The sequence below is a fragment of the Clupea harengus genome, chromosome 19, assembly GCF_900700415.2.
Source record: "Clupea harengus chromosome 19, Ch_v2.0.2, whole genome shotgun sequence".
Classification (NCBI taxonomy): domain Eukaryota; kingdom Metazoa; phylum Chordata; class Actinopteri; order Clupeiformes; family Clupeidae; genus Clupea; species Clupea harengus.
Genome location: NC_045170.1, coordinates 24,711,988 through 24,737,495, shown reverse-complemented (window position 1 = coordinate 24,737,495; position 25,508 = coordinate 24,711,988). Strand labels below are relative to the sequence as shown.

General features: G+C 43.5%; 2 protein-coding genes across 2 annotated transcripts; both read left to right on the top strand.

Annotated features, from left to right (window-relative positions):
* The first annotated feature begins 352 nt into the window (after window positions 1–352).
* On the top strand, window positions 353–15,445 carry tax1bp1a (Tax1 (human T-cell leukemia virus type I) binding protein 1a). The gene is made up of 17 exons (XM_031585822.1): window positions 353–449; window positions 1,219–1,451; window positions 2,448–2,550; window positions 2,783–2,973; window positions 4,687–4,845; window positions 5,068–5,165; window positions 6,216–6,306; window positions 6,685–6,822; window positions 6,933–7,184; window positions 7,486–7,686; window positions 8,336–8,417; window positions 8,709–9,025; window positions 11,319–11,405; window positions 11,817–11,970; window positions 12,215–12,383; window positions 12,725–12,736; window positions 13,162–15,445. The coding sequence occupies exons 2-17, from the start codon at window positions 1,245–1,247 to the stop codon at window positions 13,361–13,363; spliced, it is 2,463 nt and encodes an 820-aa protein (XP_031441682.1). The 5' UTR covers window positions 353–449; window positions 1,219–1,244; the 3' UTR covers window positions 13,364–15,445.
* A 4,407-nt stretch (window positions 15,446–19,852) lies between these two features.
* On the top strand, window positions 19,853–20,273 carry LOC105907667 (proline-rich protein 15). The gene is made up of 2 exons (XM_031585821.1): window positions 19,853–19,990; window positions 20,058–20,273. Exons 1-2 carry the CDS (start codon window positions 19,853–19,855, stop codon window positions 20,271–20,273), a joined length of 354 nt encoding a protein of 117 aa, XP_031441681.1.
* Window positions 20,274–25,508: the final 5,235 nt, after the last annotated feature.

Sequence of the window (25,508 nt, the reverse complement as noted above, 5' to 3'; positions counted from 1 at the left end):
AATCTGTTTTGTTAACGTTAATAATTAAAAATGCTATACTCAAAAGCAGAATTACTGATGATTTTAGAATGTCAAAATGAGTACTCCTGGTTTCCCTGTTATATACTATCTCTTAATGTGTATATGGCTGAAATCTGTAGGGCTGTTTAATTTGAGCAGAATCAAGGAATCACTGCACTTAACTTCAGCCATCAGCTACTGCCAAGTCTATGGTGAGGATTTCAATGTGCCTAAATGAGTAAGTATCGCAGTTATTTACGATAAGGCATAAAATGTGGATTAGAGTTATTTTCACCTACCAAACTGAAGGTTGCGGGCACCTACCAAATTGTTTGCAGCGGTGACGGGATGTGTTGCGTGACGACATGAAGCACGTCGCGGCGCAGGGCACTGATTGCCATACCCTCATCGAAAATGGAGCTCCTCACATCTTTGTACGAGTTGCCTCGGTAACCCCTTAGTTTATCTTAAAAGCTTCAGGTGGTAATGTTAAATGTAGCTTCAGATCTTATTTCAATAATAACATCACTGGTTGTGCTTGCTGGGCTTTTGTGCATTGCATGTAACTTCGCAGGTTGCGCTCTGTGATGTCGATATCGCAGGCTAGCATCACAGGCTAGGTTGGTGCGCGCTGCGTTACTTAGGATGACATAGGGGAATAATAACAATTGGTATAAGCAACACTTGGTAGAAGGGTAATTTACGTTTATTGTATATTCAAAAATATCAATTGCCAGGGTGGAATGTATTTTGACATTTGGTTTAAGCCGACAGTCTAGGCTACTTCTCCAGGCCGTTACCTTGACATCTGTCACCAGTGCAAATATATTTAGCAAGCAAATATGCGTTGGATAGGCTACTGCGTTGAAATAACATCCTGGTAATGACAGTTCTGCGCTGCTGATGTTTGACCGCTATCATTTAGGGCGGAGGTTCTAGCAGAGATTGTGGTCAACAGATGACATGGCAGAATACCCAAATCTCTCAAATTACATACAGTGTATAGTCACTTGCACGCAGTTGCTGTCAAGTAGACCTGAAGGCCACAATCTCCTGCAACAGGTTGGGGGACCACCCAGTGTCTTCATCCCCAGGAGGCACTTAGTCCTATGGTTTCACAGCTTTAAATATATTGTGGAAGGGACCAAGTGGCTTCAAAACATGGCTTCTCATTTTTCTGATTGTGTCTGTTTTTCTTCTCTTCCTTCTGCTGCGAAGGACCTGAGGTGAAGCATCAAACGTAGATGATGTCATCATTCCGAGAAGTTGCAACATCTCCTGGCTGTGGCCCTGTAGCTAAGGGCAGTGTTTCCATAGAGACGTCCAGCTTTGCTCATGTGATCTTCCAAAATGTGGGGAAGAGTTTCCTGCCACAGGCTCCGCTGGAGTGCCACTACACCCTTACCCCTGCTATCACACCCCATCCCAAAGATTGGGTTGGCATCTTTAAAGTATGCATGCATCCGCACACTCCACCCTAAAGACTAGGTCAACATCTGCATACAATTACTCACTAACACTGCTACCTCAAAAACTGAATCAACATCCATATGTACATGCAGTATGTAAACCCATACCTTACTGATGTGTTCACAAAAAACGTTTAAAAAAAAAAACACATTTTTTAAATTTAAATTGTGCAGTCATTTTTATTGTGCAGTCACAAACTCAGGCATGTATGAGTCTTGCGTCAGTGTTAAGTTAAGTGTGTGCTCATACAATCGTCACCAACTGAGCAACCAGGATAAACGAAACGTAGGTGTCTGTATTTATTTCTGTGAATCTGGGTCAGGCTATTGAAGTCCATGAAAGGGGTACTGCAGAAAGCAGGGTTTGTGAGTTACTGTAATCATCCAATCAGGTGTCAGAATAATCATTTATATTACGGTGACTGCTGGTAAAACAACTTGTTTCGACACCTACTTGTAAAGGAATCACAGACATGATCACAGACATGATGTTATCCACACCACGGATAGTGTTGTTTTACTTCTTCCAGTATTCATCGAGCTGAAGCATGCAGTGAAAACACTTCTTATGCACATGGAATGCAAATATTTTTGAAAAGCCATTGTGCCTATCTCCAATGTGGTGAATGTTAGTGTATGTGAAGGTGCATTACAGTCTAAATCCTTCTGATGCTTCTGTTTACATACATGTAGCACAAGGAGTTCTCTTAAACTAGTCTCATTTTCAAGCAGTTCACTATGGTCTTAGTGCATGCCAAGAGGAACTCCCACCACACTCAGGAACACTTTCACGATTTTTCATAGACCGCAAAATCTTGTGCTATGACTGAGCCGTTAGAGGCTTGTTTTGTGTCCTGCAGTGGTGTATTGATTAGTGTATGGGTGTGTGTCCACAGGTAAGTGGTGTATTTATTGGTGTATGGGTGTGTGTCCACAGGTAAGTGGTGTATTGATTGGTGTATGGGTGTGTGTCCACAGGTAGGCTGGAGCACCGCGAGAGACTACTACACATTCCTGTGGTCTCCCATGCCAGAGAGTTATGTGGAAGGCTCAACCGTCCATAGAGTAATAGTATTCCAGGGTAAGGAATAGGCTTGCACGCTTCCTCAAAACTAAATGAGAAATGTTTCAGTGGTGACGTTTGAGTACAATTCTGATCCAGAATGTCAATGCACGTCAGCTGGAATGCTTTGTCACCTTGGAGCTCTGGTGATTGTGGAACACCCCCACCCACTCCTCGCACACACACACACAAATACATACCCATCCTCACCAGTTTGAACCATTTCACTGATGACACCCTTGTATCCTAGGTTACTATGTTCCCCGTAGTGATGGAGAGTTCTATCAGTTCTGTTACGTGACCCACGGAGGAGAGATTCGCGGTGCCAGCACGCCTTTCCAGTTCCGACAAGCCACGCCCTCCGGGGAGGAACTTCTGACCGTGGAGGACGAGGGCAATTCGGACATCCTGGTGGTGACCACCAAGACTGGACTCCTAGAGGTAGAACCAGGAGTGTGACCAATCATTTGAGCTTTTGCATCCAGCTCTTTTGTACCTTTGTCTAACCAATCATCTGTACTTTTGCATCAATCTCCATGGTCCTCCAACTCTCAGTCCATCAGCACTTTGATCATTTATTGATTTGCCAGTTTATCAATTTTCCCGCCCACCCCTGAACTTGTCCTCTTCATTTGTTTCCTTGGTTCCTTTTATTCTGAGTGCCACGGTAGGTAGAAGGTATGATCTTCAACTGACATAATGTGTCGTTTACTTCAAAGACTAACAGGGCACCATCTAGATTCTAGAGAGAGAGGTCTCAAGACAAAGTGAATTATGAGTTGGGTTGTTTTGGAGGGACTGCTTCCAGGGTTTTAGACTTCAGCTGGTTGTACAGTAAGACTGGTTGGACCAGTCTTGTCACACCAAAGATGTTCCTCGTGTACAGGGCCTCTTCAGTTGGGATGATATCACATGCTTTTGGTTGTTCCGTTACTTTGATCACTGTGGCAGGCGGCCACCCTTCAGACATGGCTATGCCAGTGGCACCTTCTGAGAGGGAGGGAAGAGGTGATCCAGAGGCATCCTATGGGTCTTGACATGTCTCTCTCTTTCAGTGTGTTCTGTAGGCATCCTATGGGTCTTGACATGTCTCTTTCAGTGTGTGTATGTGTGTGGTCCAAGTAGGATAATGGTGCCAGGTTAGGAACAGAGGATGGGTAGTTTGCATGCAAGACCCTGTCTGTGTGAGTGAGTGAGTGAGTGAGTGGTATCAGATTAAAGGAAGTCATTGGAGGAGAGGTACGACTATTTACGTAATGATTTACGGTTCACAGTAGGAGTTGCTGATTAAATCACACAATGAACTAATTAATTTGTGGAGTTCCAGTTATTTTCCTGCTCTTTAAAGATCCAATTATCTCAGTTGGCCGCCCAAAAATATTTGCTTCAAACTGGTCAGCAGAGTTTAATCTGCCAATAACCACCTCAAGGTGAATTTATAGCCTACCAACTAGGTTACATTGCATGCCCCCTGGAGGGAGAATGAAGAAGTGCTGTCTCCTGATTAGGCTAGTTCTCATAGTTTTAATGCTGATATTGATATTGAGGTTTCTGTGGGCCTAGAAGTAAGTTATGAAAACTAAGATATTGAAAACATCAAACTATGTCAACATATGTGATTTTTCAGGCTACCATTTGTCCAGGTAATTCAATATATGTGTACATTTATTTTCTGACAATGAAGGAAAAACACAATCACAATTTAAACGAATAATATAATTTGTAAAATAGGCTGCTGAAGTGTCCATGTGAGCAAAACTGGACTGGATAGCCTGCTGTTACAGACCGTTTGAATGCCTCCCACTCTAAACATGCAGGCTATTATGAGAATGAATCCTTGATGCAGTTACATGGTAAATGTACAGATTAATTTAAGTAAGCTTGTTACATTTATAATCTCCTACCATCTAAATAGTAATACTAAAAACAACATACCATACCTATACCATTCCAGTATCAGTTTTACTATAATAAAACTCAAATGTTGGCTTCAGTCCTCCCCTCTTGTACCAAGCATATTACACCTTAAGGTGTAATACCAAACACTACTTCTTTATTTTTCTATTGTGAATATATCTTGTTCATGTGAATACATCTTCCTGTTTCCCCTTCCGATCTCCCTGTGGCTGCGGTGGCTGCGGCGGCGTGGAGCAGCAGCGTGTGTGTGTGGCGCAGCAGGAGTGCATGGAGCTGCAGCAGAGGCTGTGTGTCCTGCAGCGAGAGAAGGAGCAGGTGCAGGCCGACCAGCGCAGACTCCAGAGAGAGAGGGACGAGGAGAGGGACACCTATGCACAGATACACACACATAACAAGGTATCCATGGAGACCCAGTGTGAATGGAGCATGTGCAGTGGAGACTGGAGAAATCAAAAACTGTAATTTGATGGTTGCATAGGGATGGATGGCTGTGTTTTCTGGTTTCACAATGTTTTGGGTGTCTGTAAGATGGCAGTGCTGTGTGTATGGGAGTCGGTGTGTGTGTGAGCATAGGGTGTCCATGTGTGGGAGTTTCACAGCGCTGTGTGTGTATAACAGGAGCTTCTCCATCTGTGTGAGGCTGAGAGAGAGGAGCTGAGGAAAAGGCTCCACGAGTCGAAGGAGCGGACTATGAAACTCGAGGAGGAACAACAGCTGTGAGAAACGCACAGACACATCTGTACACATCTGCATGCATGTACTCCTGATGCATTAACAAAGAGTGTATATTCTTTCAGTAAATGGAAGTGTAACCCAATCAGAATACAATTAACATGTGTAACACATCATTGGTTATGTTTCCTGACATGTGTCACCACATCATTGGTTAGTTCATTTGATCAGATTAACATACTTTTACTGATATTATTAATATTACTATTATTAATCACTGATGACAAATATGCTGGTGATATAAAGACATTTTCTATGAGTAATAAGTAATACGCACAATGAGGTTCAATTCACAAAACAATATTAAGTTTCAAGTAAAACCCTTGATTATTACTACAATAATAATACAAATATAACAATAATAGAAAATTCCAAAACTATGATTTTATTTATAAAGTCTCCCTCAATGTAAGAACAACTATCTTGTGTTTGTGAAGACTGCACAAGGAGCGTTTGTGTACTTATTGTGTACTTTTGGAAAGTTACTGGCACTCCCGTTTGGTCAAGTCAAGTTACATTTATTTAAATAGCACAAAACAACAGGAGTTGTATCCAAAGTGCTTTCCAGTCAAGGTGAATCAATTGACAGTAAAAAAAATAAGAGATTAAAAAGACACAAAGACTAAACACATGTAGAACATATAAAAGCAACATTTAAAGTTCAAGAATAAAAGACCAAATAACACAATAACAAAATAAAACAAGAAAAAAGAGAGGTCAACTGGCAAAATCTAAAACTAGTATATATTAGTTTAGGTGCTGTAATATGGACTAAGCATAGCTTGGAGAGTGATGCCTGCCTGTTACTGGAGTAGAGTGCATTACAGTAGTAGATAAAAGCATGGACCACTTTCTCACAGTCTTTTGGGGAAAGGAACTTCTGCACTTTAGCAATTATTCTTCCGTGCACACATAAAGCATACAGCAGATAGGGGACAATCCAAATGTTTTAAATATTTAACAAATGCTAAATGCTATGATTCTGGTGGTGATGGGTGTGTATGTGTGTTTGTGTGTGTGTGTGTTTGTGTTAGTGTGAGGGACAAACTACACAAGGTAACACTGGAGAAAGACAGTGTGGAGTCCCACCTGAAGGCTGAGAGAGCGGAGAGGGATCTCCATAAAGTGGGTATCAGCATGTGTGTGTGTGTCCGCTTTGGCATCGGTGTGAATGTATCTCTGTGTCTGTGCTCCTGTATTCATGACCGAGTGTGTGTGTGTGTGTCTGTGTGCGTGGTGTGTGTGGTGTGTGGTGTGTGTGTCTGTGTGTGTGTGCGTGGTGTGTGTGTGTGGTGTGTGTGTGTGTCTGTGTGCGTGGTGTGTGTGTGTGTGCTTGGTGTGTGTGTGTGTCTGTGTGCGTGGTGTGTGTCTGTGCGTGTGTGTGTGTGTGTGCGTGGTGTGTGTGTGTGTGTGTCTGTGTGCGTGGTGTGTGCGTGTGCGTGGTGTGTGTGTCTGTCTGTGTGTGTGTGTGTGTCTGTGTGTGTGGTGTGTGTGCCCGTGCAGGCCCATGTGCGGAGTGCAGAGCTGGAGAACACTAAGCTGACTGCGGAGCTGCAGATGCTGAAGGCCATGGAGTTGAACAGGGAAGTGACCATCGCCCAGTACCAGGAGGAGCTGCAGAGACTCCACACTGCAGACATAGTAAGACACACACATCAAGAGGAAGGACTGTGGGGGTGTGTGTATACCTTTATTTCTGACATGTTTTGTAATATTTGACTGTGTGTGTGTGTGTGTGTGTGTGTGTGTAGGGTGAGGCTATCCGTCTGAAGGAGCATCTCCAGCAGGCGGAGGAGAAACTTCAGTGCTCCCAGCAGGAAGCTGTGCTCCTGGGGGCAGACCTGTGCACCGCGTCCAGCAGATGTGAGCAGACAGCGGGGGAGCTCCAGAGGGTCCGGCAGGAGGCCGAGGCCCTGCGCTCCAGCCTATCAGAGGCCCAGGCCCAGGGCCAGAGCGCCCAGTCACAGCTGGAGAGGATGAGACACGTCGCCTATCAGAAGGAGGTCATCATCACACTCACCTTATTGTCTTCTAAACTTAACCACTAGCCAGTGTCTTCCCCTGCCCTAAGTCCTGACCCCCCCCAAAGACTCATCTGTAGTCTCTGTTCCTTAACCTCTCTCCATAAACCCTTTCTTCCATATCACTGAGTCTTAGACACATTTTCTCCATCCCTGTAAATCACTCTCAAGATTTTGAACTTAAAGGCCAATTTTTTTTTCAACAACACTTTATGAATACATACCAATCTGTTCATGCTCATCTGGTCTTTTTTGAACTTCTTGATCTTTGTCCTGTTTGTAGGGCGGAGACTCCTGTCCCGTGTCACAGGTGGAGGCGGAGCTCCATAAGGAGGTGGATGAGCTGAAGGTCCGTCTGCAGATGGCCGCAGAGCACTACAAGGAGAAGTACAGAGAGTGTCAGAAGCTCCGCAAGCAGGTCAAGCAGCTCAGCCAGCAGCCCAGGATACCCCCTCCTGAGAGTCCCGATCAGGTGGAGTCAGATGTAAGTGCTGGACACAAACTCTCAAACAGCTTCCTTCTGTCAGACAGCTTCAGCCTAAATCCTCTTCAGGATCACAAGCAAGGACATCCTATTAATATATAGACCGTGGTGATTTTTTTTAGATACGATTAAACAGAATTTGGGGTTTAAAGATTCCAGTTACACATACACTATATGGCCACTTTGAACTAGAGGGAGGACACCCATTGCCCACTGACAGCAAACTGCCTATCACCCATTGACACCCTCCAACCGGTTAGCAGCAGAATAGAGAATGCAAGGCTAGGATCACCACAAAAAACCAAACATGAGCTTGTGAGGTGTAGAGCACTTTCCCACTGGACTCAGGAGCAGTGAGGAAGCACCTGCATGGGTGAATCATGCTTCACTATCTGGGGTTGTGTAATATGAGCACTGAATGCATAATGGTGCGGGAGGAGTAATGTTTTGATGCTTGTCTTGAGAGAGGGTGAGGACAGTTCATGAAGTTAGAACAGCTGCGACATGACTACAGCAGAGACCTTTATTTGTTGCCTTTTTTTTCAGCTTTTGATTTACCACTGGTGATTTATGACAAAAAAACTGAATGAATGTCAATAGTGTGCCAAATACACCAATATAACTGAGCAGTGGGCGTCCTTGTCTGCAGGATGCAAAGAGAATTGAGGCTGAGATGACGACGGAGATGATCCAGGAGACCAGCTCACCAAGCCCAGAGATGGGTGCTGCGGGTAGAAACATACATTTCAGCAAAAACACATCTCATGTGCGCATCTCACACGTAAACATCACACACACACACACACACACATCTCACACACGTAAACATCACACACACACACACACACACATCACACACACACACGTAAACATCACACACACACACACACACACACACACACGTAAACATCACACACACACACACACACACATCACACGTACTTACATACAGACACTGATGTCAGTGGCTGACCGGTCTGCTTACGCTCATGGAGGCTGTTTTAATGGTGGGATGCTTTCAGATAAGCTGTTTACTGCACAAGACGCCACTCCTACTGAAGAGAACACAGCCAGGGAGAGAGGTGGGAGAGTGGGAGAGGAGACCAGAGAAACAGAAGGGGAGCATGATGGGAACGGAGAGAACAGAGAAGATGATCATGGTGATGGAGAAATACTGGAGAGCGAACAACATAGTCAGGGAGAAGAGGAGAGGAGAGAGGAGGAAGAGGGTGCTGAATTAGCCATGATCGAGGAGGAAGAGGGTGCTGACTTAGCCATGGTCGAGGAGACATGGAGAGAGCAGTGCTCCATCAACAAGAACTTCTCTCAGCTTCTGAAGGTAACAACAGTTGTATACATACACATACACACACCAACATCACTCAACTTCTGACGGTAACAGCAGTTTAATAAACACACACACATAAACACACACTCACATGCACAAACACACACGCACATACACACACTCCCATCACTCAACACACTCAGTCCCTCCCTCCTTTTGTTCTCATAATAGTGCAGTGCAGTGAAGTGTCTTCCTCCTAGTGCAGGCACATACAGTGCGGCTTGAAAGTTTGTGAACCCTCCAGACATGGTCATTGTATTTGTACAAAAAAGTAAAATAACCTTATTAAATGTACATCCAAACACCAATTTGTAAAGCAGACTTTCCAAATAATGGACACAAAGGCAAATGATGTATTTTCATTATTTATTCAACAAAAGTGGTTTATCTCACAAAAACTGAAAATGTGACATGTGCAAAAGTATGTGAACCGTTTTAGGTAGTAGCTTGTGGCACCTCCTTTTGCAGCCAATACTTCAACCAAACGTCTTCTGTAACCACTGACCAGTCTCTTGTCTTCTGTAACCACTGACCAGTCTCTTGTCTTCTGTAACCACTGACCAGTCTCTTGCATCTGCTGTTGGGGATTTTTGCCCACTCCTCCTTGCAGGACTCAGCCAGTTGAGAGAGGTTGGATGGACATCTGGCATGTACCGCCCTCTTCAGGTCTAGCCACAACATCTCTATTGGATTGAGGTCCGGACTTTGACTAGGCCAATCCAGAGTACCAATCCTCTTTCTTTTAAGCCACTCTTTGGTAGTTTTGCTGGTATGCTTTGGGTAGTTGTCTTGTTGCAGAACTCATTTTCGGCCCAGCTTCCAACTCCCTGACTGATGGCCGGGGATTCTGATCAAGTATTTGTTGATAGGCCTGAGAATTCATGTTTCCCTGGATAATATGGAGCCGTCAAGGTCCGGAAGCAGAAAAGCAGCCCCAGACCTTCACATTTCCACCACCATGCTTCACAGTTGGAGGAGGTTCTTTTCTTGGTATGCAGTGTTGGCTTTTCTCCAAACAAAGCGGTTTTGATTGTGACCAAATCATTGTATCTTGGACTCATCTGTCCAGAGAATGGACTTCCAGAAGGCCTCTGGTTTGTCCAAGTGCTCTCTGGCAAAGTTGAAACGCACAGCTTTTTTCTTTCTTGAGAGCAGAGGCTTCCTTCTAGCAACCCTCCCATGAATGTCATGTCTATTCAATTTTCGTCTGATTGTAGACGCATGTACATTTACCCCAGATGCTGCCAGAGAGGTCCGCAACTCTTTAGAGGTGATGTGTGGGTTGGCTTTTACCTGATTTATTATTCTTCTGGTGCTTTTTGGTGATAGTCTTGATGGGCGTCCACTTCTAGGCAGAGTTGCGGTCATGTTGAATGCCCTCCATTTGTAAATGATTTGTCTTACAGTGGATGGATGGAGCTGGCATCTTTTGGAGATGGTCTTATAGCTTTCCCCAGACCAATCAGGGCTGTCAGTACTTTCTTTCCGGATGTCCTCGGATATATATCTCGGCATTGTTGATCTGTGTGGGTACACCTTTGCAGTAGTTTGGTTGGTTTCCTCTCTCTTTTAATCTGTGTTGCCCAACCCTTTTCCTAAGGATGTCTCATTTGATTGGTTTTCTTAATTGACTAATTAAGCACCCAAATGTGTTTCACCTGAATCTGTTACCTACTTGACTTTACCAATGCAGCTGGGGGTTCACTTACTTTTGCACATACACTAATTCCATGTTTCATGTAGTTTTTTGGCTACTCACACAATTCCCTCTAAACAAGTACATGCAATTGATAAACATAAACCTGACATTTCATATATGGAAAACTGGTGATGATAAAATAGGAAAATCATGGTAAAACAACAGAAAACTCTAAACTGCTCAAGGGGTTCACATACTTTCAAGCAGCACTGTATACACACATATACACACATACACACACATATATACACATATACACACATACACACACACAGACACACATATACACACACACACACACATATACACACATACACACACATATACACGCATACACACACATACACGCATACAAACGCATACACACACATACACACACATATACACATATATGCACACATACACACACATACACATACATATACACATATACACACATATACGCACACATACACACATACACACACATATACACACATACACACATATACACACATACACACATATACACACATGTAATGCATTCTTATTATTTCCTTTCAATCCTGAATCAGAGCGTTGATCCAAATGTCATGTGTGTTTCAGGCTCAGCTGGATGAGAAGTCCAGGGAGGTGACTGCTCTGAGGGAGAGCCTGTCTGATGTCATGCGGGAGAAGGAGAGACTGGAGAAGGTAAAGGCCAGATGTTTACAAAATATATGTTTTGTTTTTTTTACACTATTTACACATATCTGACGGAGACCCTGGAGTTTTGGCCAGTATTGGCGATACCACATGAAAATGGAATATTCTTAAATAATCTGCTTCAGATGAGTGTACCCACAGGGCTGTCACATCTCAACATGAGTCTCACCCCTTCCTCTTGTCTGTCTGTAGTAATGGGATATTACTTGGTTTAGTTAAGTGCTCTTTCCCTTTCCAGTAGAGTTTCAGTTGAATGTTATTAGTTAATTGTAGTTAGTTATTTGTTTTCTTCCCTTATGAGTTGTAAATTCACAGTGCTGGACATGACTCTCATGCTTGTAAACACTGTCCAGCCCTCTGGCCGTGGTGACGTGTGACGTGTCATGTTGTGTGTGCCAGGAGCTGCGCTTGTATGGAGCCTTGCAGAGGCCCGAGTGCTCAGGGGAGCAGGTGGCCCTGCTCTACCCCCTCCCCTACACCCAGGAGCACCCACCTCCCCCCCTCATCCAACAGAGACCTGCAGACCTGCAGTATGGCAACCCCTATGCCAGAGGTACCGTCGGCCCGCCTCTCCTGTCTCCCCCTCTGTGTGTCTGTCTGACTGTCTCCTGTCTCCCCCTCTGGGTGTCTGTCTGACTCTCTACCTGTCTCTCTGTTTCCTTACATATGTGTGTCTGACCACAGGCTGTCTGCCTTTCATCTGCTCATCTGTAAGTGTGTCTGTCTTCCTGTGGGCCTGTTGTGTGTCACCTGCTTTGATGACCGTTCCCTCTCTCTCTCTTTCCTTCCTCTCGTAGACCCTGTAGATGGCGCTAGTGGGTCCTCTGGGGTGCCAGGCCCTGAGGGAGTGGTATGTATGCAACCGTCTCGCGGTCTGAGTATTCCTGATGGCCTCGAGAACGTCTTTCAAGACCCTCGCCAAGTGAGGCGCGCGCACACAAATAGAAATATACGACACACAACATAGTCAGATGTTTGAACAACCACACACATCCCCACAAACACACATACATTGTTACTGACCCGCAAATTAGACCACAAATGGAGATGATAATGAAAATCAACTGATTTACAGAAAGTTAGCGAGGCCAATCACGGAAGGGAGGGCTTTGATTTGATCGTCTGTTGAGCTCAAATATCATTAACCTCTTTGGCGAAACCAAAAGGAATGGCGGCCTGCATCTTTAACACTAAGAGGCCTAAAATAACGAGTACATGTTAATTAGCGTGACATTCTTGAAAGTGTTGTCTACATCTCCTTTGTTTCTCTCTGTGCCCTTGATCACCATTTTGCCCCACTCATTAAGCTCATTAATTGTGTAAGGCTGACTAATTGGCTGCGGGTGGCGGCCGCTGCTCTGCGCTGGTCTGTCAGTAGTGTGACCTGTACCCCTGTAAGTGCGCCGAACCTTTACCTCGAAGCATTTATGGATAGTCAGGAATTGTACAAGTGTGTGGGAAGGGGTTCGCATATGTGGGGCGCAAAATGAAAAGCCCCAAAACGAGGACATGCATCTGTGTGCCTTGCAGGACTGGAAGTGAGGGACACCCGTGCAGGTGTTTGGCCTTCAAAGCCCCTCAAACACTGAGAAGAGAACCAGCTTCTGCTTTGATACCGGGTGACTCTCTCTCTCACACACACACACACACACACACACACAAACACACACACACACACACACACACACACACACTTTGCCTGTATGAAGGACTGTACATTAAACTAACTAGAGTTTCCCCCCAGGTCTGCGGTGCAGAAGCGCTGTCCGCTGTGTGAGGTGATCTTCCCTCCCCAGTTTGAGCAGCGCAGCTTCGAGCAGCACGTGGAGGCCCACTGGCGTGTGTGTCCCGTGTGCAGCGAGCAGTTCCCCCTGCACACACAGCAACTGCTCTACGAGAGGCACGTCCTCACGCATTTTGATGGGAATGTTCTCAACTTTGAGTAGCTACCAATTACCAGGAACAGTGCTAGTGTGTGTGTGTGTGTGTGTGTGTGTGTGTGTGTGTGTGTGTGTGTGTGTGTGTGTGTGTGTGTGTGTGTGGCTGTCTGCTGTCGAGAGACTGTGGTGAATAGACTGCTGATGATGTGTCTTAAGTGAGGAAGGCTGTAGGTGACAGTTGACGGCATTGCCAAACATTACAGCTGCTTTTAAAGTTCATGTGAGCCACACCAGTGGTTCTTTTGAACTACCACCAGACTTCTCCATCTTCTGAGCCCACCACCTCCACCCAATGTGCTGTGTACACACTCAATCATTGGCTGCCACTGATACCACCTCCATCCAATGTGCTGTGTACACACTCAATCATTGGCTGCCACTGATACCACCTCCACCCAATGTGCTGTGTACACACTCAATCATTGGCTGCCACTGATACCACCTCCACCCAATGTGCTGTGTACACACTCAATCATTGGCTGCCACTGATGCCAACTATTTCATTTCCTTGCTGCTCATCAGTGTTGGTTCTATATCCATGTCCCTTAGCCGCCATAATAGAGGTCATTACATTATTACATTACATTACATTACATTATTCAATCTCAGAATATCTATTATAGCGATGGATGGCTAGCAGAATATAAAGACTACCATAAGTCTACCATAAATGTAATGTACATCAGCTTTAAGCATCCTGTTTCCCTACCTATAAACACATACACCCTTTGCTTCATACTCACGTATGCACAGATACATGCACACCTGGCAGATTTGAGATGCAGACACAGAGACTCTCATGTGACATTCTCAAACGCTCATGATCTGAAACACATGGCTGTATAATTTGCTAGAGATGATTGGTGGCATGTGCTACAGTCCCTGCTTGAGTCGCAGTGCCACCCTATGCCATCAGATAGTCTTTGTGAATAGCTCTGTTCTATGGGGTGTTAAGATGTTATAGTATGTCCATTACTTTTGGGAACCGGACGAGGAACTGATTCTGGTAGCGGAGATCACCAGTATGTGTCTAACATATGTGGAGCTGAACGGTGAAAGATAGCAGTGGGGCATTAGCATTTAGGGGTGGATCTGCACATCTACAGATTGTTTGTATAAACAGACAAAATAGTTCTTGTGTTATTGTATGTTGGGTAACACAGTAAAATGCTGACAGCTTTATGTGACTATTGTATATTGTAATGGAATACCTTTGTGGGAGTTCACTTTAGTCTGAGCCTGTGTAATGCTATCACACTTTGATTGGTTTGACAAACAAACAAACAAACAAACGTGTTTCCATGACCTGGAACAGGGATCAACAACTTGGGTCTGTTTTATTTACGCATCGTCTGGAATCATGACTCATCTGTGGGGGTTTGGAATCAGGTTATGATGAAATAGAATTGCATTCTTTCAAACAAAAAATTGCATGTAGTTAGTGGTCCTGCTCAACATCAAGTCCTCATAGAACATATGTACAGGTCTACTACACTCCTGCATAAATACAAATGTTTTGGGGGTCAGGGCACTTTTATAAACGTTTCATTGTTTTCTCAATCGGGAGAAGTGTCTGTATTAAGAGCAAATATGATATATGGAAATATGTATAATTGTACATGTAAAGAAGTTTCAGTGCACTAAATGAAATGAAATTGACACTGCAAAGGCAGTCTGTTCTCTTTGACATCATTCTGCTGACAAGGTCCAGTTCTGACACTGGCCCGGCTGTACTCTGACTGAGATTTCAAGTGGCCGACATCTCTTCCTGTGAATTATTCAATTCAATTGAATTCAGTTTTATTTATATAGTACCAAAACAATAGAATTGTCTCAAGATGTATTATTATATTATTATCCCCAACCCACAGCTGTGCAGATATAGTTATGGATTTATTACGTTTGTCTTTTCAACTGTCTGTCTTATTAACTGCTAAGTTTAACCACTGACATAGTGGTCTTCTTGAACTGAGCTGAAACTTCAACTTTGTCTAAATGGAACACTAAGAATATTTGAATTGTACTGGTTTAAAGTGTATGAATTCACACAAAAGAAATAAAATCTCTAATGTAACCACACACAAAAAATGGTTCTGGTTTCTTTTGACTTTCGAGGTGAATGAATACTCTCCCTGAGAAGAATCCTTGACACTCGTACAAACTTGAGAACACTAGCACATTAGCAGCAGGCACTGCTGTAACGCTGCCCTCCAGTGGCCAGACTGAAAGCTTAATGGGGCAAAATGTCATTTTTCTAGACTAGAGCCGAGACCCATACCAGTGAATTCTGCTTCTTGTTTCAGACCTTTCATTGTATGTCTTTATATTCATCCTTCCATGGACAATGTGAGTAAATGCATAACCAACACCAGACTCAGGATGATACACACAAGGACAGGAACTTGTGTCTGGGTAGAACTGCATTTTTAGGGTCTAAAAACATTTTTATTTGTTTGTATGTAGTTTGACTAAAACTACATAACGTATGTTGAGCTCTGAACAAGGTCATAAGATTAAGCCCCAACAGAACATTTCCTCTACACATATATCTATGTATCTATTGTTTGTTGTACATTGTATGTCGGGTAAGTAGGTTGGAGCAGACTTAAGACTTACACTTGGTAGAATTTAATTATTTAGAATTTCAGTAACATACACACACTAACATAGTGCCCTAACAAGCCAGAACTGTCCTCTATTTGTAAACATTCCGCAATTAGTTGGTTATTATGCATAATTTTGGTTTTATGTCAACTAAAGAACAATTGAATATGATCTCATCCCTTAACTTCATGCATTTTCTGCTCAAAAGTGAGCCAGACATTATATAGGTGAGGAAAAATGAAAACGATCTGGATTTGAATCTGAGTAAACAAGCAGCATACAAGTATGTCATAAATGTAAACTTGGTGTAATGTCTTCAGCTAGATCTTACACGCTAACACTTAGCGTGTAAGATCTAGCTGAAGACATTACACCAAGTTTACATTGTGTGTATCTATCATCCATATCTATCATCTACTTTCATAAGTACATAAACACATTCTCAGCAGATTAGGAGGCCACTCTAGTCTGTAAACTATGACAAATGGATCATATAGCAAAGTTTTATGAGATTTTTTTTGCTTTAGATTTTATGATCCAGGTATCATTTTAACAGAATCCAACCACAAGAGCTTCCAAACAACACCACAACACAACATTTGTTTTGTGAAACCTGTACATCTCGTTCCCATTCACAGCAAAAAAGAGTCTCACAGTCTGTTACAGTCCAACAAGGAAACGTGTCTCTCCATACACACCTCTCCATCCCCAAGTCCTTCATATAAATAAACAATCTCTAAATTGCAACCCATTTTGGTCTATGTAAACATCCTGGCACTATGAATTAAGACTGAGAGTGAAACTGTTGTGAAAGATTGAGTGGAAAGATACATGAGAGTGAGTGAGCGAGGGAAGAAATACTTTCATGGGAGGAGGAGACAAAAGGAACTTGACAAATGAGTGCTTGACATACATCACATCCTTCTGTAACAATGATACATGTGGTACATTCACACACTTACAGACAGAGAAAGACAGAGAGGAGGGGGGGGGGGGGGGGGGAGTGTTCGTTGAACCTGTCACTGAAGTACAGTACTTCATTGTGCATGTCTTGTGAACATGCACAGTAAGTAACTCTACCAGTTTAGCAGGCTGTTTTCTGTATCATGATCATCTTTGTTTGTTTTTTTTCTACACGCAGGCTTACCAACCACTCATACAGGGACAAATAAACTCACTTACTCACTCATTAACATAACAATTCATTAAGTTAAGTAAATGTGACTGTTTCTTGTCCTTTTGGTAAGTGCAGTAGCAAGCTCCTTGTACAACCCATAATTCTTCTGAGTAACATGTTAAACCTTTTTGTTTACCCCTAAAATAGCGTAAATCATACAGACACTTTGCTTGCACAGAATGCAAATCTTCTGTTCCTGTTCTGTCCTGTTGTTTTTATTTTAAGAATTCTACAGTCTACGGATTAAAGTTGTTCATTGTTCAGCATATGCGTACATCTTTCATTATTTCGTCATCATAATAATCACATAAAGGTATTTCTCTATGTGCCTGCAGTGTCTAACTATTTTTTTTTCTCAATGTCGTTGGGGATGTCTCGGTCCCCTGACATTCTTACATTCCATCACCAATAGTGAAATTTGCATGGGACAGTGAGAGTGTGTACAGAGGAAGTTCCGTGTAGTAGGACTGATTCTATTTTGTGTGTGTGTGTGTGTGTGTGTGTGTGTGTGCGTGTGTGTGTGTGTGGTTTCAGTCCAAGCAGGGAAGGGAGTTCCCAAAGTATGTAGAAAGGCAGGTACAGCGAAAAATCATGATCCACATTCCACAGGCTCTGTCTGATTCTTACCGAAACAAAACATGGAATCTGTGAAATGACTCTCTCTCTCACCCTTTCTCACTTCCGCAAGCTTAGTGAATGGAGAGAGAGAGGGAGGGATGTAACCACGGCTGTCACTGAGAAGAAGAGTCCTGGTCATTAATAGTCTTGCTGTTATACCACAGGTGTAATGTTCTTGATCTGCCAGAGCAGTTATTCAGTGGATATCATTGCTAGCTAATTTTGGACAATTTAAACATTAGCTAATTTTGGAGTCTTACCAAGTTAAAAGTTAAAATGGGTATTTATGATTCTGTAAAGCACTTTGAGATGTTCATTATTAATGGTGATATGTGAATAAAATGAAAAAATGATTATGTATTATTGCAAATTGTTAATTATTGCAAATGTAATTGAATGGTCTGCTGTGGTGAACAAACCCTGCTGCACATCTGAGGTCTTGTAGCTCAGCTGGTGGTGTTTAAAGCAGCAGGATCAGGATCAGGATCATCATCCCAACAACGGGTATCTCCACTACAACAGCAGATGTTTAGGTGATGACATCTGCCTTGCATTTTCAGTGAACTTGGTTGGAGGCTGTCGTTTGTGTGTAACAGGGTGGATTGTGGCGTTGGATTGAATTAGGACATACTCTTTCACTGGAATTCTTCCATGGTTGTCAAAAGCAACAAAGCTCAAATTCAAGTTCAAGCTGTAGTCAGATGTACCCTTCATATCATGGTCTGCTAGGGGAAACCTCAAGAAAGCCTTGGGGGCAGCCTTCACCCCACCTACCCACTCATTAGCCACTACACTGACCTACACTTTCAGTGTAGCCAAGAAGCCATTTTAGTCTCTATGGTCTGTAGGCCTACAGATGGGTAATTTAGATTGACATACTCACCCCAGTGCTGACCTCTTCAGGTGGCTGAATGAATGAATACATCTCTCTGTGTGTGTGTGTGTGTGTGTGTGTGTGGGTGTGTGTGTGTGTGAGAGAGAGAGTGTGTGAGAGAGAGAGAGAGAGAGGGTTGCCTGGCCTACGCGTTTGTCTGCAACGCCAAAAAGAAAGACCGCCCTTTAAACAGAAACAAATCTCGTCTTAAAGTCTATGGGCTATTTAAATAACCATGATATGTTTTTCTTGTTCACGAAATGAGCAGAAGATCGTTGTTTTTTTGCAAGTTAGTCCAATAAGTTATCTATGTTTCATTCGATTTGTAACACGTGAGTTTTCAGTAAAGGTTAGAGATTCACAGGAGGTTCCTAAGCAACTGGCCCTACCCAATTTCTTGTTAGAATACCTGAATGTAGAGTTGTTCCACGTGACCGATTCTTTGGCCTCTCGACAAATGAGAAATGAGGACAGGTGTTCTCGTGCTGGTTTCGGAGGCGGAATCCCGGTTGAAGTAGTCCGGTAAAATGCGATACCGCGCAGGTTATAAAGTTTGGAAACGGCACCGTAGTTCTTCAATAATGACTCGGATCTCGACTTGTGCGCATCTTCATCACTTCAACGTTTAGTCTACGTGCGTGTTTTTAATAGCCTATGACTTCACAGCGTGAAACATCAGAGAAGGTTTTAACTGCGCCTGCAAGTCGTTCCACAGGTTTTAGTCCAGTTTTGATTAGTTCTGGAGGCGACCCCATCACTGACCTGTTGAGTGCATCCTGCTTTCTGATTGCATAGTGTGTGAGGTAGGCTAGTTGTTTGTGTTTGTGTTGTTTGTGTGTATGTATGTGTGTGTGTGTGTGTGTGTGTGTGTGTGTGTGTGTATGTGTATGTGTTGGGTGGTGGTAGGGGGGGTTAGGGTTGTAAGACTTGTAGTCTATAAATGAATCTGACTTATTCATTACTGAACCAAGAATAGTACAAAAATGTTTGTATTGATGAAGATGGTGAGGATGCAGAGTGACACAACATAATACCTACTTAGCAATGATGATGGTATTACTAATAACACTGAAATGTTACAGCTTCTGGTGTTTATGTAGTTTATGGGAGTGAAGTGGACACAGATCTTGTTGATAAAAATATGTATCATTTTGATAAAGGAAAAATGTAGCTGAGTGTGTGTGTATGTATGCAGACTTCATCCCTCCCCCTCACCCCCAAGATGGCTGAGAGAAGCCCTTGGTGGAGGTCATTTGTGGGCAAGAGAAGGACCGCTGCCCGAGAGTCTGCCAAAGAGGCCATGCTTGCCCAGCAACAAGCTCAGGACTCCCAGCCTCAAAGCTCCACGCAGGCAAAGCCAGTAGAGAGCTCCCAACCATCAGCAGAACTCATTCATACAACCGCTGCTGACCAGACTTCGACTGCAGTCGCAGAACCACAGAAGCCATGCCCAGAGAAGAGGAGCGGACAGCACAGATGACCTGGAGCCCACCTTCAACGAGACGACCAATCGGCGCAACCTGCGTGTGTCCCGCTCAGGACGCTTCAAGGAGAGGAAGAGGGTTCGTGGGACTCTGCCACAGGATGACGAAGAGCATACTAAGAAGTCCTCTGCTAAAGATGACACTAGTGCATGGGACTAATAGCACTGTCCAAATTGATGCCGACTCAGGCACCTGAACTATGTCTCTGTCTTAACCACTCAAGAGTGGTGCGTTACTATACCTTCTGTCCCCAAGACTGTGGGATGTGCATCCATCCAAAGACTCAGTGAGCTATTTATGCACTTCTCAATACTTTAATAAGCGTCATGCCATGTGTGTGTTTGACTGTGAGAGAATATGTATTACTGAATTTTCATTTAAATGTTGAATATTACGACTGTGAGATCATGGGTGATTTTAATTTTCTGTGAGGGTGTCTTCCTTGTTATCAAACACTCTCCCCCTGGCTTTGGACACTGTTTACCATACTATGGTAGATTATAATGAGAGACGTGACTGCACAGAGTTTCCTCTTTTCAGTAAATGGCCAATTGTACTTTTCACTTAGACTAGACTACCGTAATAGCCTACTTATAGAAACATTGATGTCTGTGTCTTTGAGCCCACTACAATATTAGTTTGTTTCTGTAGTCAGTATCCTGGACAGTAAATCAAAACTTGATTTCAGGATCTATTTTTGCCATCTTCTTGATACAACAGATGAACTACTACACTGCTAACCTACTCATGTCAGAACCCTTACAAATGCTATATAATAGGTATGTAATTGAAAGACAGGCATATGCATGAGAGAGATCTAGAGAGAGAGAGACTATAGCTAAATTCAGAAGACAGACGGTCCTAGGCCTGTGTGGATGATTTGCTTTTCAGAAACACGATATTAAGACCAAACATGACAGAAAATACTATCAACTGTTTGTCTAACTGATTGTCTGATGGTTGCACATTGCACATTTATGACTTGTAAAAGTAATCTTATGGTAAATGGTAAATGAAATGTGATCAATACACAAAGAACAGGAACAGTTCTGTTTGATTGTACAAACACATGTACAGATGAGAAATGAGACAAAGGTTGCAAACCCATTACGTATGAAACAAACACAGATGCTCGAATGTCTCTCACAGACTCCTACGAAATTTCTCTCCCCTTTTGTCTGTTAAACACATTGATCGGTCAGGAAATATGAGTTGTCAAATAGGCTTTAAAGTATTTTACAGTGTCTGTCTGTCTGATTTCAGAGACCATGAAGTGCTCCACCTACTCCTTCTGTATAGCTGTGCATCAGGCCACACCCTGCATATAGAAAACTATTTTGTTTTATTTGACATTTTTTCTAGAGTGTTCAATGAGGGCTCTTATACAGACTTTTGACCTAAGATTATATAATTGATTAGTATATGATTATTAGTTTGTCAAATTATTAAATGTTTGTGTTTTATGAATAAATGAGGGTTCAATGATTTACCTATTTAGCCTATGCCTCTTTGTGTGTGGATCTGCAGGTATAAATATTTGACTTTTTCAGCTGAATTTCACCTGCTGCAGTAATTGCATTGGTCCATCTTGTTCAGGCCATATCCTGTTGGGTTTCTCACTAGCTCTTTCTTCAAATCTTGTCATACATATATGTTTTTATGGCTGATTACACTGAAAAGTTACAAAGCAATAAGATGAACTTCACAATTTCCTATCTGTAGCCCATTCATTACATATGTATATATTACATAGTTCATTTCATACCCAAATTGACAAATTAATCATAAACAAGTCTTCTAAGGACAGCTCAGGGGCTATAATTTAAAAGTAAACATTGCAAATGTTCATTAATTTTAGGAAACATCTTCTGGTTTTTACTAACAAAGTTAGCCAACTAATTTTCCAAATGCACCACTGTTTAGGTAAGGAGAAGGAGTGTAATCCAAAACAAACAAGAAATACAAAAAGTGGATTACCCATAAAACCCAATGAAGTATTTAAGAAGTTTGTGTAATAACATTTTTAGTGACTGTGAACAGATACAGAAAGAATGTTATTAACAAGCTATACTCTTTTGGCTTTCCTATGTCACTGCTCCTGGGATCTCACTCCTTGATGTCCTTTTTGATGTTCTTTTAAGGTACACATAAAAATAAAGCACATACCCCTGCAAGGTAGGGGTTATTTCAGCTCCCTGGTCAGATACTTTGTTGAGAAAATGTGGACCAATAATATTGTAACCAAGTTGCTGGTTTCTCTTCTGTGTCATGTCATTTATTGAAACACCACAGAGCATTCAAGAACATGACTACAAGGGCAGGGAAGGCAGAACGCAGCTACATCTGACAGTTCTGGCTAGAGCAGTACATGGACCAACCTACTGGCTCGTCCAATTTGGAGAGACTCCCCCTTCTTTGTGGCTCCTGGGCCAGTATACACCCCATACACTTGTCTCCGGGCTCAAAGACTCTCCACGGCAGCGGGTGCTCATAGGTTGGTTTCTAGCGGCCCTAAGCCCTCTGTCAGCGTCCCCGCCTGGCCATGCTTTCGCAGCGCTTCCACAGCTGCCCCTCACAGTGGATGGTGATAGTCCCAGCCTGGGCTCTCCACTTACCTCCGGCTCCGGTGGAGGACCGCACACCATGTCCACCAGGGTCCGAAGCTCTCTCCTGAACGTGAGGGCTGTGGGGGTGCACTTTGGCGACTCCTGCACTGCTGTCTGGTGTGGCAGTAGGACCAGGGGCAGATGCAGGTCCCAGTCACACATCCAGCAGAGTCACAAGCTGGGTTGCCAGAGTGCGCTTAAACCGTCCCACAAGTCCATCACCCTGGACCACTGGCCTCTCTCCAGCTGGCAGCAGTTCTTCTTCGGCCTGTCGACGTTGATGTGGTGGCCCCACTGGTCAATTGGTTGTCTGTCTTACTTTATTCACTGCTTCCCCTTGCTGGTTCTGAGGTAGGGACACAGCCGGACTTGACATCAAGAAGCTTTTGGATTGAAAACTTTGTGACACATTCCATTTCAAGTGTATAATGAGGGTTCCAATTACAGTATGATCTCCCTTTGAGTTCAACATGTCTCAGAAAGAAACATAAACACTCCTCTGAAATATTCTTGTCAATAGGATATCACACATTGAATTCGATAAAAGGTTGAACAGCTGTAGAAGACATTATCATATGCGGACACAACACTCTAGGTAAGGGTGGGCAAATAGGACAGATATCTATACATAGCACTCAGACTCAAATGGATAACAGAGTTACGCACTAGCATTAACACAGGCTAGAAAACACAGGCTTACTCTAAAGTAGCATTAAACATTAAACACAGAATTTCACATTTACACATCACACGCAGCATTATGGGGTGCACGACTCCCTTGCAGGCTACAATATCTTTAGAGGTAACAGTCTGTAAAAGCTCTAATAAATGCAGACATTTTACAGTAATTTTTCATTTTTATTTAACCGTCTTTGCACACCGACTTGTTTCTTCCCTCCTCTCTGACATGAAGTGTGTGCAATGGTGTTGTTCAAGCCCCAGGAGTCGCAGTAGACTACAGGTCTGTGTCGGTCACAGTGCAGTCGGTTACAACGTTACAACGTTTATGTGGGAGTATTCTTCAGGTGTCAGTGGAGCTGGTTGCGGGACTCCGACGGTACGATTAGTGTAGACTAGTTAGACGGGTATATTATCTAGTTAAAGAACGTTTCAGTCAATAGAAGATTAGCGGCATTAACAATGTCACACGGTCTGTTTTGGAGACGAAACTCGTCGTCGTAGGCTATTAATAACTCTGGTGTTGACACCAGTAAGTTAACTGCCTGGAGCCTTTATCTCTGCGCCCGGTGACCAGAAGGCGCTCCCGTTGAAACACCCGTGCCTCGCCGACAAACGGAAACCCGACATAGTCTGAATTCGGGTAAGTTTTTTAGACACGTTCTTCACGTCTTCAAAATAGACCATGGGCACGGGGATATCCTTTTTCACATGTATGCTGTGCACCCGCACAGGACAGCTGTGCCTGCTACCTCGCGCTTGGCTGTGGCAACACCGGTCATGCATAGCTGTTAGTATTAATAATAAGCGCAAAGTTGACGACGACTCCATTCATCGCTATCAATTAACATGAATGCACATTCACATGCACATTCACATGTATTCACATGCACATTCACATGTTTCCGATTATGTCGCGTAGGGGACTGCACCTAACTTAGGGTACGTTTCGAATGTTTGTGTAGTTGTTTTTCCATGGGCTGTAAAATGTTAAAGTTATGTTTTGGGATTGTTGCATGAAGGAGGCAGTCAAAGTGTACATTTTCACACGGGCGCGGCCAATCCAGAAGATGATACAAGTTGCCAGTGAATTCAAAGAGCAGTCTAACTTACTGAAAATATGATATCTAGTCAGTTTAGGTTTTTTTATTTGTTTATTTGATTGAGTTATCAACCATCATTAATTGGTAGCGCTAACTGAAAGAATGCATGTGGTTTAGGCATTGAACCTCCTCTTGAATCTTATAACCTTTTAGACTGTTTGGTTAAGTGTGTATTTTATAAGCAATTCCTTTTTGCTGCTTTGAATTAGGCTCTTTCCAACTGACAATCGTGTCATCAGTGTGTTTGTGTCTAGAGTTAGTCTCAAGAATATGCATCTGCCTCTTCCTTCACTGTGAACAGTCCCATACTCCCACAAAAGATGGGCTCAAAAGGATCCAGTGTGTAGATTCTTCCAAAACAACCCTCTTGTAACTTCTGACATTCCCTGAATCCTCACTGTATATGTACATCAAGTATGTGAGAGGCCGATCCAGAGGGCAGGCAGCATCACTTCCCAGACAACACACCCCATTGTTCCCAGCGCCCACCCTTCCACAGAGGGCCTCGCCAAACACTGGGGGAGTAAAGGGGACGCTTCATCCAGACAGAGGGGAGGGTTCCTGGGGCTGGTTCCTGTTGGTTTGGACATTTCTTCCTGCCTTGGTGTGGTGGCCATATCAGCAGCAGAGGAGCTCTGTGGAAGACAGTGAAAGATTGACACAGGCTGTGACAGCTGACTCCAAGAGGGCTTCACGGCAGACCAGGTCTTTCTCTACGTCAGAGTCAGCTGTTCTCTGCAGTGAGGGCTGCACTGATGCATGCATGCACTCAACTATTGTGTGTGTGTGTGTGTGTGTGTGTGTGTATGTGTGTGTGTATGTGTGTGCGTGCGTGCGTGCGTGTGTGTGTGTGTGTGTGTGTGTGTGTGTGCGTGCGTGCGTGCGTGCGTGTGTGTGTGTATGTGTGTGTGTGCGCGTGCGTGCGTGTGCGTGTGTGTGTGTGTGTGTGCATCTTTTTCAGATTTTGGTGAGCCGACATGCCTGTCCCACCACCTCCACCTCCTCCT